Here is a 14,526-nt window from a genome sequence, read left to right on the forward strand (position 1 = left end):
TTGAGGTGTGTTGGAAAAGAAGGAGGTAAGAAAAAGGAGTTTTTTGTTTTTAATTACACAACCATTGCTAAATAAGGACTACAACGGCACCTAATAAAACCTAATTATCCACTAAAATCAAATTTATAAATGTGGAACCCTTATATATAGGGTGCCTACTTCCCCTAGAATGTCACTTTTTAATTAAATCCAGAATTTTTTTTCTGCAATTGGTACAAATAAACATCAATCTCTGTCTGACTTGCCCACCAGTTTTCAGCCATGTATCTCCAACAGTCTTTGTTTTATCACCACTTAATGGTACAACATACAAAATTGTCACTAAGTTTGATAGCCTGCAATGCAGAGATGTATTGCTATGCCTCCGTTCAGTGTAAAGAGACAATGGATACCCACTGTAAGACTAGCTGCATGTGTAATTGTGAGGCAAAGGTTGCACAAGAAGCAACCACACTTCTCCTGAATCGACACTGCTTGAGTCCAGTGGCAAGAAGAAATGCTAGACGACTGGAAACAATGCCGAGATAAGCGGAGAGAACTAAGCACCTGGAATTCCCAAATGGTCACCCATTTTAGTACTGACCAGGCTCAACGTTGCTTAACTTTGGTGATCTAACGGGAACCAGTGTGTCAACTTGAATTATACCGTACATTAATGTGTGTGTGTATATATATATGATGATGATTGCAATGTCTTGTCAGACGAGTGCCACTCCCTCAGACACTTACAGTCCATGAGCCCAAAAATGACTTTTTTTTAGTCCTACCGGTGAATTCACATGCTCAAGCAGGCATGACACTGAAGATGGTCATTGAGATCAATTATTACATGCTTCCAGCATTTCAAGTCTCCACGTGTCACAACTTTTCCATCGCTACAGGACCATTTTTATAGACAAATGCCTGAGGGAGTATCTATACACAGAGGATGTTACAGAGTCTTAGTTTTGTACGACAGCTAAGTCTTTCTCTCGGTTCAAAATGTTGAGATCCAGCAACAAGCAAGAGCAAGATAGCCAGAAACAAGTTAAACTGCAGACCAGCTTAATGCGGGTACTGGTCTCCCGCTTTTGCATCAGAATTCAATGACCAGGACTTTTTTTTTTTTTTGCGTCAGAGTTCAATGACCAGGATTTTTTTTTTTGCGTCAGAGTTCAATGATCAGGACTTATTTTTTTTTTTGCGTCAGAGTTCAATGACCAGGTAGGTCTTTTGTTGTCGTTTTTGTTTATTTTGGGTGCCCTGATCCTATTACCCAACAATACCTGTTTATCTTTGTAACAATAAATCACATATTTTTAATTATGCTTAGAGGATCTTCATTTAACACTAGTGTATATCCTTTGTCCAGAAATAATGGCAAAAAATTGTGTTTCAACAGTGTTCACACTAATAAGCTGATAAAATCATAGAATTATGTCGCTAACAAAGAAAGGGAGTCAAATTGCTTTTTTTTTCCTTTGCGTCTGTCTCTGCATGCAACGTGTAGGTCCTTGTTTATATGCAGTGACAGCTTAAAAAAATTAGAGGAATAAAATGAACTGACGGCAGAAAGTCATCAACATTTGGTGCTTTTCTTTTCGCACGATATCTTTTCTTCGTTTAGCAATATACAACATCGAGTCAAGGGGATGAGAAAAATGCAAAAATTGGTTTCTATTACTTGAGCCTCAGTGTGTTTAACTTTGGTGATCTAATGACATGGTAATGACAACGTTACACCGTAAGTGTGAAGCCTATTCAAGATCAAACCTCCTACTGAGTGTTTATATACTTTCCGCAAAATTAACCTGGCCCAAGGCCATAAGATGGGAGGCAATTCAAGTTGAAGAGCCAGGCTGGCCTCTAAAAATAGCCTAGACAGCTCTGTTAGAATTCTCCTGTAGAGGCCTTTTGGGCAGTTAACAATTAACTAAGTCCTTTTAAAAAAGGAAAGGCAAGCTCTTGGAGATTGAACCTCCTAGGACTACTCGAGACATATACTACAATCCAACAAATAAAAGTACACTGAAATGCCCAATTTCTGTTGGACTGAGTGCCAAGGATGTATTCTTGACTGGTGTTTAGGAAAAAGAATCCTTAGGCGAGTTTTACCCTTTAAATCATTTTCTACTGATGAGGTGATCACCAAAGTGTCCCTATACATATTATTGAAGGGCAATAGAAAAAATTAAAAAAAGAGTGTTGGACATTAATGGTTGAAAATTGGTGGGCAAGTCAGGCATAGATAGAATTTTATTTGTAGCAAATATGGTTAGATTGCAAAAATGATTTTTGAATTTTATTAACAACTAGTGAAGGGTACTCGGCGTTGAAAAAACCCCGAAATGTGAAAAAAAACAGGTGCCCGTGAAAAAAAAACGAAGCGTTGACGCGCAGTTGGAAAATAGTAAAGTGTGAAAAAAAAAACAGGTGCGCGTTTTTGATTGACGTGACGGCGATAGGTATTCAGCAGTTAGCATTTTGTGCGAGACAGTTTTTAATGAGGTCAATAAATCGGTTTGTTTCTTTTTAAAAACCCGCTCCCTGTTTATTAGGGGGAGCGTCTCGTCTCTCGAAATGAAAGCTACCGTCTGATATGACGAAGTCGACATTGACCAAACGTTACTTAGCTCTCTAGAGACCACTGGCTTTTGGCTAGTAATTAGAGTCGAGTTTCGCTTTTTGTTTATACCAAAAACCGAATGTAACGCGTGCCGATGTGGGAAATGTGGAATAATTAACGTTTGAAAGTCAATAAAATTAAATAGACAGGCGAGCTCCATGGTTAAGTGTGAGATATTACAATTTATAGATGATATAAAAAGTTTTAAGAAGTTGTGAAGTGAGCGAGCGCTTCTCTGAAAGAAGCCTTTTGTGGACATCGAGGAAAAGCGTACATACATACATACATACATTTTCGCTTTTATATATATAGATCACCCATTCCTGGTTCGGCAGAATACAAAACTGACTTTGAAATCTAATGGTGATGTCTGTTTCCCTTGCCTACTACCTCTTTCTCATGAAAGAGACGTTGCTAGTCTTTCTCTGCTTTGTCGTTATTTTCATGGCAGATGCTCAACAAAAACTCATCTAGCTACAACCACTGTCAATAGTTTGCCTTTCTCTGTCTATACTTTAAACTAAATGAAACTTCTACGAGCAAAGTTTCTTTCCTAGAACTACTCATCTGTAGAACACAATATAGCAGAAATGCTTCCCAGCTGACTACAACATGGTCATTTACAAATCCAATGTGAACAAGTTCTTGTTGAGCCCTCCTCGTTTTTGTCCAATATCACCATAATCATTGCTAATCATCACGGTGTTATCTCACCATCGATGTGACACGCGTTTAACTTTTATCCTTGAGTGACTTTTTGGGCCTTGATAAGTGGTGACACGCCAGTAAAAAAAAAAGCATCTCATGGGTGTATCTCCGTACTTTACATTGTAGAGGGAAAAAAAAAAGAAAAGAGGAAGTTTTTAGAAAATATTAAATTCACAAACTGTCTTCAGTCTCGTGAATATCCGAGTCAAGGGAGATGACTGTGTTAGTTTTTGCACTTTTTTACAGGTAAGTGTCGCCATTCTCCTGTATTCAGTGTTCAGCATTCTATTAGCTCCAATCTATAGTCCCTCCTATCCTGACTTTCATAAAAAACACTTGTCTGGTGCTATCGGATCAGGCTGTCTGAAGATATTGGTTTTCTGAGATGAAATGCACCTAATATTGATGCTTTTTTTGTTTTTCTACTTTTTTTTTGCAAAACTTAATGTTCTACAAAACCAAAAACAAAAACAGTCCACCTTTTCCTTTCTTCCCATTTCCCCTTTCTCTTTCTACCTCCCCCTACTTCCTGACTGGTTTCCTAACTTAAAATGTACAAAACATTAATACTGTAACCCCTTTTCCCTCTCCTATTGCAAAACTCATTCATGTTCCGCAGGGCAAGGAACAAAAACGATAAAATCCACTATAAAACAATCAAACCAAACACTACAAACTATCGATTGAAGATACAAAAAGCTTGAAGAATATAAACCTTCTACAAAATAACTGGACGCAACATGAATAATATTTCGAAAATAACTGGATTTGGCATAAAATAACCCAAAAAGGGTTTATATGCCGTAAAACAACCAAACCAAACTCTACAAATAAATATTTGAAGATATAAAAATCTTGAAGCATAAAAACTGTTTCCAAAATAACTGGATTCGGCATTAAATAACCAGAAAAGGGTTGATATGCTGTAAAACAAAACAACCAAACCAAAAACGCTCGTCTAGCTGAAACCACTATCAATAATTTCCCCCACTCTTTATCTGTGCCTAAACCTAAACATAGATTACATGAACAAAGTTTCTTTCTTAGAACTGCACACCAGTGGAACTCTGTTCCATTTTTCTGCTTTTCAACTAACTATAATATGGTTGTCTTCAAGTCCAATATAAGTAAATTCTTGATGAGCAGTCCCCTTAAGTAATCCAATCTACCACTACTACCGATTACTATGATATTGTCCCATTGATTACCGTTCTCTTATTAACCCTTATCCTCGAGTGGCCTCTGGGCCTTGATAAGTGGTGACTCCGAAAAAAAAAAAAAAAAAACCCCAGCTAAATGTTAATTAACTTGAATTATCTAATGAGAATCGATGTTTCAACATAGTATAGAGTATGCTGATTCTAATTTGTGTGTGTGTGGTTTGCTTGCCGATGAAGTTGATGTCAATTTTTGTCTCTGCTTCTAGGGATGTTTTAATGTCAAAAACCTCGTATTAATAAATTGATCTTGTATCTAATTTTAGGGAAAAGTGAGTTTTTTTTTTGTTTTTTTTTTACTGCATATATCCTTTTTTTTATGTATGTTTCTAGCTGTCTAAGATAAGAGGGGTGTATAATTAACCTAGTGGATGCTTTCATGGGCGGTGGAATCGACTCTGCCAAATTCAATTTTTATTGTTTATTTAAGTATTAATGCAGCTGCAGAATGTAAAAATAAAAAACTCGTATTGGCCGTGTTGCCCAGACTAAATTAACTCTTTCCATCCACAGATCTCTCCACAGATCTCTATCTTTCATGGCTATAGGAAGAGCGGGTTTGTATTACTGTACACATAGATTCGAAAAAGTTGTCAAAAAACAAATATAGAACAAATAAATGTTATCAAAGGCAAGATAAGTTACTTTTCTACCTAACTGGATATAATTCACGTGTTTTTATTCAGTGTAACATGTTTATTCAGCTCGAAAAACATGCAATGTTTACCGATGTATTGGAAAATTCAAAATGGCAGCCGACTGTCTCTCGGAGAGGGTACGTTTGGGAAAAGGTATTATAAATAATAAACTAGACAAAATACTGTTAGAAATTCGCTCAATATATGTTACCGTGACATAAGTTGACATATATTCGGTTGTTTTCTAACAGTATTTTGTCTAGTTTATTATTTATAATACCTTTTCCCAAACGTACCCTCTCCGAGAGACAGTCGGCTGCCATTTTGAATTTTCCAATACATCGGTAAACATTGCATGTTTTTCGAGCTGAATAAACATGTTACACTGAATAAAAACACGTGAATTATATCCAGTTAGGTAGAAAAGTAACTTATCTTGCCTTTGATAACATTTATTTGTTCTATATTTGTTTTTTGACAACTTTTTCGAATCTATGTGTACAGTAATACAAACCTGGAAGATCTTTAAATTGTAAGCCAATGTCTTCTGTCAATGATTTTGTGAACGTCTTAACAGGTTTTCCTACTGTATCAGGTTTCCACAGTATCACATCCCTGACGGCCGAATTTTTTCTTCTGTAGCAATGTCCGGCATATCATGTTCTTCTTTTTCTTATTACTGAAGATCTGCTGGGCAACAGACAATACAGACAGCTAATGGTTGGGTGTTTTTTTTTTTTTTTTTTTTTTTTTTTTTTTTTTTTTTTACACAGAGATCACCACTTATCAAGGCCCGGAAGCCACTCAGGGATAAGGGTTATTGCAAGTACATTACGTTAGTGAGGAGATTTGATGAAGTGTTTACTTAAGGGGGCGGTTCATTAGGAATTTGTTAACATTGGACTTGAAGACATCCAAGTTGTAGTCCGGAGGGAAGCAGGCAGACGGAACAGAGTTCCACAGGCGTGCAGTTCTAAGAAAGAAGCTTTGTTCATGAAATCCGCGTTTTGATTTAGGCACAGATATAGAGTGGGGGAAATTTTTCACAGCGGATTCAGCTAGATGGGTGTTTTTCGTGAAAGATTGGCGAGGGGGGACCAGGGATTGGAGTTCAGACGAGCACCTGCCATGAAAATAACGATAAAACAAGGATAGGCTTGCAACGTCTCTTCTGTGGGAGAGGGGTTGCAGGGTAGAGAAAAAGGCATCCCCCACTAAACCACAAAGTCTATTTTGTACTCTGTCAAGGCATGATAGGCTGTTTTTGGCAGCTCCTGCCCAGATATGGCAGCAGTATTCCATCCTTGGCCGTACTTGGATTTTATATAGATAGAGAATTGCATCAGTAGTGAGATATCTTCTGGAGCGATAGAAGGATCCCACCATCTTTCCAGCGACCTTAGCAACAGACTTGATGTACGTGTTCCACGTGTTTTCCAGTTTAACACAGCCGAGAGCATTCTAGTATAAATTTTATTTAACTTACTTTCAAGTTTTTTTTACTGAGAGTCCGCGCTGGTGAACCATAAAACAGCACCGTCTCTACTACGGCTTTAATCTTAGAGCTGCAAAAGGTATGAACCTTTAAATTTACCTTCTAACTATGAATAAAAGAAGTGACCTGTGTTTAATGTTTAGTTTTGGCAAAAATATTGTCTTATATGATAAAATAATTAAATAATAATAAAATAATTAAATAATAATAAAATAATTAAATAATAATAAAATAATTAAATAATCTCAAAACAGTTGATTTGGTAGAAAAAAATCTTTCTACCAATCTTTGCATTTATCAGCCCTTCCCCACCCAAGTACTCGACTCCCCTATCAGCCCTCCCAACCTCTAACTCCCGACTTTACTATTTCTTTTTCTTTACCTCCTCCTCTTACCTCAGTTTATCTTTCCCTGTGACCTACACGACGTTATACCACCACCAACCCACCCACCCCACACTTTTATCTTTCCTTTATGTCCTCTTTACATACACTTGACATCCAAATATCTAGAAAAAAAGAAAAAACAACAAATCATTTTTGAATTTTTAAATCTGGTATACCTCCATTGACGATTTGATGTTTCGCAAAATTGTCGGCCATTAATAAAGATCCACAGCATTGTTTAAGAAACTTGTGTCAAAAATTGAACAGAAATCAATTGGACAAATCCAATTTTTGGTTGAATGATTCAACAGCATGGGTATCAATATGTATACGTTTGATAAACTTTTAATACTTTTTGATATGATCTCCTAAATTAATAAAAATTAGCGGGACCTGTGGAAATTCCACAAAATGAGAAATTATTCATCTACTCTGATGAAGTATCAACCCTTTATTTACTTCATGGGGGTACTATGTTCTCGTTCTATCAGTCATAATTGGATAGAGCTTGATACTCCATCAGACTAGATGAATTCTTGTCCTGGAATCCAGTAATACCAAGCGACCACAAAAAAGACATACCATCACATATTTAAATGGTCAATTGCGGAGACGGAAATTATGTTCTCACCTTCTTTATTAACTCAGTGTTTGGTTAGTTAAAAGAGAAGTTTAATGGAATATCGAATATCTATGTATCTCATAGAGATATCAAGTGTTAGCCCCCACCCCCTTACACTTCACCCCTGGAAGAAGGCCCCTTGATTACTGAGATCTTTGACTGAAGTAAAATGAAACAAATTATTCAGAAGTTTTGTCATCTTTGAGCACAGGGAGGAGGTGGTCCTAGTGTGATTGCAAGAGTTAGGGGTGGATAAAGTTAGAATTTAGGGACCTTTTGGCATGATTAACCCACAGAGTGCTACCACTGTTGACCAAGGAAAGAATCTATCACGCATGTGTGTGCAGTGTGATGATGTATGGAAGTGAAACCTGGTCAGTGAGGGTTGAGGACATGCATTGCATGGAGAGAAAATGATATGATAATGATCTGATGGGTGTGTAATGTGAGGCTTAGATCTGATCAGCTCAGAAAAAAAAATTAAATCTTGATAATTATAGGGAGTTGTATGCAAAACGGAGACTTTGTTGGTATGGTCACGTTGGAAGAATGGATGAGAGTTCTTGGGTTAATAGATGTAGAACAGTTGAGGTAACAAGGTTAGTTTAACAGGAAAAACATGGGATAAAAATGAAGAGGAACAGAGGGAAAACATGAGAGGAAGCGATAAAAATGGACATGATTAAGGGATAAATAAAAAGGCAAAGGTCAGTTTCAAGTCAGGAGTATGTACGATGAGGGAGCACAAGTGCGATAAGTTCATCAGAGTACATTTAATTAAAGTATTTGCAAAACAGACACAGAGATGCAATATTGCAGTGATGGGACAGAAGCTGGAACTTGGTTGATAGTGTGGGATCTATTAGATTGCAGACTCTATTTTTTGGACCCTGTCTAAGAGTGAGAGACTATTGCTAGATGCACCAGCCCAGAAGTGGCACCAAGACTGCATGTGTAAATGGTGGGCTTGTAGAGATATAGGATATTACCAAGCATGAATAGTTTCCAACACTGCCGACGTGAAATTCTTTGAATTCATCTCGTCTCATTTCATTTTAATCTATTTTTTTTTTTTTTATTAAAAAATGTTTCATTTTGATTTTAGAAAGAAAACCAGTCATTGAGGCAAAAGCATCACGAACTCGAAGAAGTTCATGTGAAATCAATGGTTTCGAAAGATAAAGAAGAGACGGAACATCATCCGATCTATTACGGTTCCTCTTCTCACAGAGAACCTGGTAAGGCGACAGTTTTTTGTTTCTTTAAAAGTAATATATTCGTAACTGAAATCGATAAAGATGCAAACTTTAAGCAAAACAAATTTATCATTATGGTAGAAACTCTACACGATTAAAAAGGAAGAAAAAAAAATAAGAGACAGGAAAATACATTTACAAAAATGTAAATGTATTTTCCTGGATTTTTTCTCTTCTGATGAGAAGCATTTAGCTTCAAAATGCTATGGTGTAAAGAAATTATTTTTCCTGATCTGATGATATAATGAAGTTTTATTTAACTTTTCTTGTTTTTTTTTTTATTTATTATAAAAACATTATATATATATATATATATATGTGTGTGTGTGTATGTGTGTTTATAATGGACACATTCATAGAAAGTATTATGTGTGCATGCTGAATGGATTTGGTGGCAAAAAGCGTCTTTTAGATACTTTTTGCCACGAAAACCATTCAGTATGCACACATAATGCTTTCTATAAATGTGTCCATTGTTAACATTTCCTATAAATGTGTCCATTGTTAACATTTCCTATAAATGTGTCCATTGTTAACATTTCCTATAAATGTGTCCATTGTTAACATATCCTGTAAATGTGTCCATTGTTAACATTTCCTATAAATGTGCCATTGTTAACATTTCCTATAAATGTGCCATTGTTAACATTTCCTATAAATGTGCCATTGTTAACATTTCCTATAAATGTGTCCATTGTTAACATTTCCTATAAATGTGTCCATTGTTAAAATTTCGTATAAATGTGTCCATTATAAACATTTCCTGTAAATGTGTCCATTGTTAACATATCCTATGTGTCCATTGTTAACATATCCTATAAATGTGTCCATTGTTAACATTTCCTATAAATGTGTCCATTGTTAACATTTCCTATAAATGTGTCCATTGTTAACATTTCCTATAAATGTGTCCATTGTTAACATTTCCTATAAATGTGTCCATTGTTAACATTTCCTATAAATGTGCCATTGTTAACATTTCCTATAAATGTGCCATTGTTAACATTTCCTATAAATGTGTCCATTGTTAACATTTCCTATAAATGTGTCCATTGTTAACATTTCCTATAAATGTGTCCATTGTTAACATTTCCTATAAATGTGTCCATTGTTAACATTTCCTATAAATGTGTCCATTGTTAACATATCCTATAAATGTGTCCATTGTTAACATTTCCTATAAATGTGTCCATTGTTAACATTTCCTATAAATGTGTCCATTGTTAACATTTCCTATAAATGTGTCCATTGTTAACATTTCCTATAAATGTGTCCATTGTTAACATTTCCTATAAATGTGCCATTGTTAACATTTCCTATAAATGTGTCCATTGTTAACATTTCCTATAAATGTGTCCATTGTTAACATTTCCTATAAATGTGTCCATTGTTAACATTTCCTATAAATGTGTCCATTGTTAACATTTCCTATAAATGTGTCCATTGTTAACATTTCCTATAAATGTGTCCATTGTTAACATTTCCTATAAATGTGTCCATTGTTAACATTTCCTATAAATTTGCCATTGTTAACATTTCCTATAAATGTGTCCATTGTTAACATTTCCTATAAATGTGTCCATTGTTAACATTTCCTATAAATGTGCCATTGTTAACATTTCCTATAAATTTGCCATTGTTAACATTTCCTATAAATGTGCCATTGTTAACATTTCCTATAAATGTGCCATTGTTGACATTTCCTGTAAATGTGCCATTGTTAACATATCCTGTAAATGTGTCCATTGTTAACATATCCTGTAAATGTGTCCATTGTTAACATATCCTGTAAATGTGTCCATTGTTAACATATCCTGTAAATGTGTTCATTGTTAACATATCCTATAGATGTGTCCATTGTTAACATTTCCTGTAAATGTGTCCATTGTTAACATATCCTGTAAATGTGTCCATTATAAACATTTCCTGTAAATGTGTCCATTAACATTTCATGTAAATGTGTCCATTATTAGCATTTTCTATAAATGCTGACATTATTACTATTTTCTATAAATGTTACTGTTATTTACATTTCTTATAAATAGGAAACATCTCTGCATTGTATTGCTTCTTATAAACCTAAATTTCTTTTATATACACATTAAACAATGCTTCAAGCAAACTACATTAACATTTTTCTTATTTTGTTTAAGAATTTTGCGATTTTTCTATTAATAACAAAGATTTTTTTTCTAAAGTCAAATATGCAAAAACGAAATATTTTTTAAATGACACATTCAAAAAAAAAAAAAAGTCTAAATCAAAACGTTGCGAGATAATTTTATTTTTAGAATTGTGTCAAACAAAAGTCAAATTTATGCAAACATTAAAGTTTGTTTAAAAACTTGATTATTTCGAATGGTTTATTTTTCAAAAACAAAAGAGCAAAATATAAACCTATTCTCTTCCCTCCTTTGAACTTTGACCTTTAAAACTTATTGTCACTGCATTTTCTAGTTGCACTCCCTCTTCCTCTTTTTTTCTGATGGTCATAAAAAAATATCAAATCTCTGTGTGGGACATGCATTGTCTGATTGTGGGGCTCAGTTGATTTAACAGCTGAGAAATTTGGAAGGTAATTTTTTACTCTTTTAATTTAAATGTAATGTGAACAAACATCTTCCTGCTCAACTCCTTACATAGTAGATATGGCCCCAAAGAGTAATAATTTTTTTTTTTTTTTTACACGGTGGTCACCACTTATCAAGGCCCGGAAGCCACTCAGGGATAAGGGTTATTGCAAGTACAGTACGTTAGTGTGGAGATTTGATGAAGTGTTTACTTAAGGGGGCGGTTCATTAGGAATTTGTTAATGTTGGACTTGAAGACATCCAAGTTGCAGTCAGGTGGGCAGCAGGCAGACGGAACAGAGTTCAACAGGCGTGCAGTTCTAAGAAAGAAGCTTTGTTTATGGAATCCACGTTTTGATTTAGGCACAGATAAAGAGTGGGAGAAATTTTTCACAGTGGATTCCGCTAGACGGGTGTTTTTCGTGAAAGATTGGCGGGGGAGGGGGACCAGAGATTGGAGTTTAGACGAGCACCTGCCATGAAAATAACGATAAAACAAGGATAGGCTCGCAACGTCTCTTCTGTGGGAGAGAGGTTGCAGGGTAGAGAAAAGGGCATCCCCCACTAAGCCACGAAGTCTATTTTGTACTCTGTCAAGGCAAGATAGGCTGTTTTTAGCAGCTCCTGCCCAGATATGGCAGCAGTATTCCATCCTTGGACGTACTTGGCTTTTATATATTAAAAATTCTTTGTTGCAACATAAATTATAAAAACTGTGAATATCTACTATTATATAAAAGTCACTTTGTGTGTGTGTGAGTTCCTTCCTTATAGATTCCGAAATGGCTCAGACTATCTTTTGCAAATTTCACACAAAGCTAATTTATATTTCTGGTAGTGTTCTTAGATATTTTTTGTACAGAAATACATCTGATAAGTATTAAAAAAATCTGATTCTTAAAATAGTCTTTCTTTCTTAAAGATCAAAAATAATTTTTATAGGGGAATATTTTATGTTACACCAGCCAAGAGAGATAATAAAATCTCAACAAATCATTTCTTTTTAAAAAAAATAACAGAATTATTGACATCTGGAAATATAGCTCGATGGTAGAGCATTCGACTACAGATCAAATGATCCCCTGTTCAAGCCTGTGGCTACCTCACTATTTTATTATTATTGCTTTTTTTTTTTTTATTAGTGAGTTCAATTTACGATAAAACTAGAGGTACTATTTAAAACCGCTGCAAATCATTTCTTTGTTTGCATATTTTAAAACTAAACATTAATCAGAAGTGACTTTTCCAGGGCATTCATCGTCTAGCCAAAATATCAGCTGACATGATAAACAAGAACCGGGATGTAACATTTCGTTAATGGGACAGAAATTGGAGTTTGATTGATAGTGCTGGACAAAATCTGAATTCAGGTGCATATATCCCTATAAGAATGTAGATATTTGAGTTTCTTATTTGAACACCATAGAGATCAACTAAATAAAATAAAAAATATTCAAAGTTCTATCTAAGAAAAATTTGCAATATTCACGCCGTTATCCAAAAGTGACAACTCGGGGGTTAAGCCCCGTAACTTGACGGCCACAATCAACAAAATACAAAAAGAATAAAAGGTCTTGTATATGTCACTTAGCTTAAGGGTTTGATGAATGTTACGTCTGTTTAGAATAGGTTTTAAAGAAAAAGAGCCAACTTGAAAGAGAACTTTGACAAACAAAAGAACGCCGACTGCATGTATCATCCGGAGTTTTGTAACGTGATCTGAAAAATGCTGTTTCATGCGTTCTGATTTCTTGTTTTCTATTTTTTTAAATTTTTATTTTTTTGCTTTCTGTTTTCGGCAGCTTTTTGTGCAATTTCCTTGTGGTTGAACATCGGGGAAACATGTGAGCAGGCCTGGTAACAATACTCCATGCATGGGTGAATGGTGGCTTTGTAGAGATATACAATACTCTCAGGTGTCAATAATTTTCTTGCATGGTAGAGGACAGCTTACCTTCTTCGCAGCAGCCTTGGCAATGTCCTCAGTGTATTTGTTCCAATTCATGTTGTCTGTGAATGTTAAACTGAGGAATTTGGATGGAGAGCTTTCGCCTGTGGAATTGTCTTCCGTTTTCCTGCTTTCCGGCTGACTACAATATGGTTGTCTTCAAGTCTAACGTAAATAAGTTCTTGATGAGCCGTTCCATATAAGTTATCAAATTTACCAAATTTTCATTACTAATGATTATTATATTGTCCAATTTCTACTGTACACTCTTTAACCCTTATCCTTGAGTGGCCTCTTGGCCTTGATAATGAGTTGATACCTATGAAAAAAAAAAAAAAAGAAAAAGTCCAATGTGAACAAGTTCTAATTGAATCGTCCCCCTAAGTAATCCAAGTTTCAAAATTCCCACTGTTTACTATGCTAAAATCACAATGACTAATGTATACCTATTAACCCTTATCCTCGAGTGGCCTCTGAGCCTTGATAAGTGGTGACACCCTTGTAAAAAAAAAAAAGAGAGCGTTCAGGTAGCATATTATTAGTCGTGGCAATCAGTGATTTGAGAAGGTTTCTTGTAATTGGTAAAGGAAACAAGCTTAGTCTTGGCAGCATTGAATGTGACCATCTGTTTATGTCCTCATTCCATTACAAATTGGAAGTTTCAACCATTTCCTTAGATATGTGTTCATTCGTTTTTCTCTCATGTCCGTTATAATGCATGTTGCCATTAGCAAATACACCCATCTCGGAGACCAGGGAGGTCATTTATGAATATCAGGAATAATAAAGGGCCAAGTATCAACCCTGGTGGCCCACTCGCATTTATATAATGTTGTTTTGACGTACGACCAATAATTTGGAGAATAATTTGTGGGGAATTTTACCTGTTCTTAGATGGGCATGTTTTTTTGTTGTATATGAACTGTTTTAGTTTGTTAACTTATTTTCTATTGCAGGTTGTACGGACGAGTTGGATTTTGGTGAAAATATAAGCCTCCAATACGAAGTGAACCAACTGCGAGGACAGGTTAATCGACTCAAGTCAGAATGTCAGCATTGGAAAACGCTTGCCTCACAAATG

The 14,526-nt window shown here is 35.3% G+C and overlaps 1 protein-coding gene across 3 annotated transcripts in view; it reads left to right on the top strand.

The window, feature by feature from the left end:
* Positions 1–14,526, top strand: part of LOC145260690 (thyroid receptor-interacting protein 11-like) — a 183,818-nt gene that overhangs the window by 21,747 nt on the left and 147,545 nt on the right. For all 3 annotated transcript variants that reach the window (XM_080119089.1, XM_080119091.1, XM_080119090.1), the window contains exons 4-5: positions 8,777–8,909; positions 14,402–14,526. In XM_080119089.1, the coding sequence (XP_079975215.1) occupies positions 8,777–8,909; positions 14,402–14,526 (258 nt within the window). The remainder of the gene's footprint in view (positions 1–8,776; positions 8,910–14,401) is intronic.

Source organism: Euprymna scolopes, chromosome 36, assembly GCF_053919585.1.
Source record: "Euprymna scolopes isolate OS-2025 chromosome 36, ASM5391958v1, whole genome shotgun sequence".
In the NCBI taxonomy this organism is placed as follows: Eukaryota; Metazoa; Mollusca; class Cephalopoda; order Sepiida; family Sepiolidae; genus Euprymna; species Euprymna scolopes.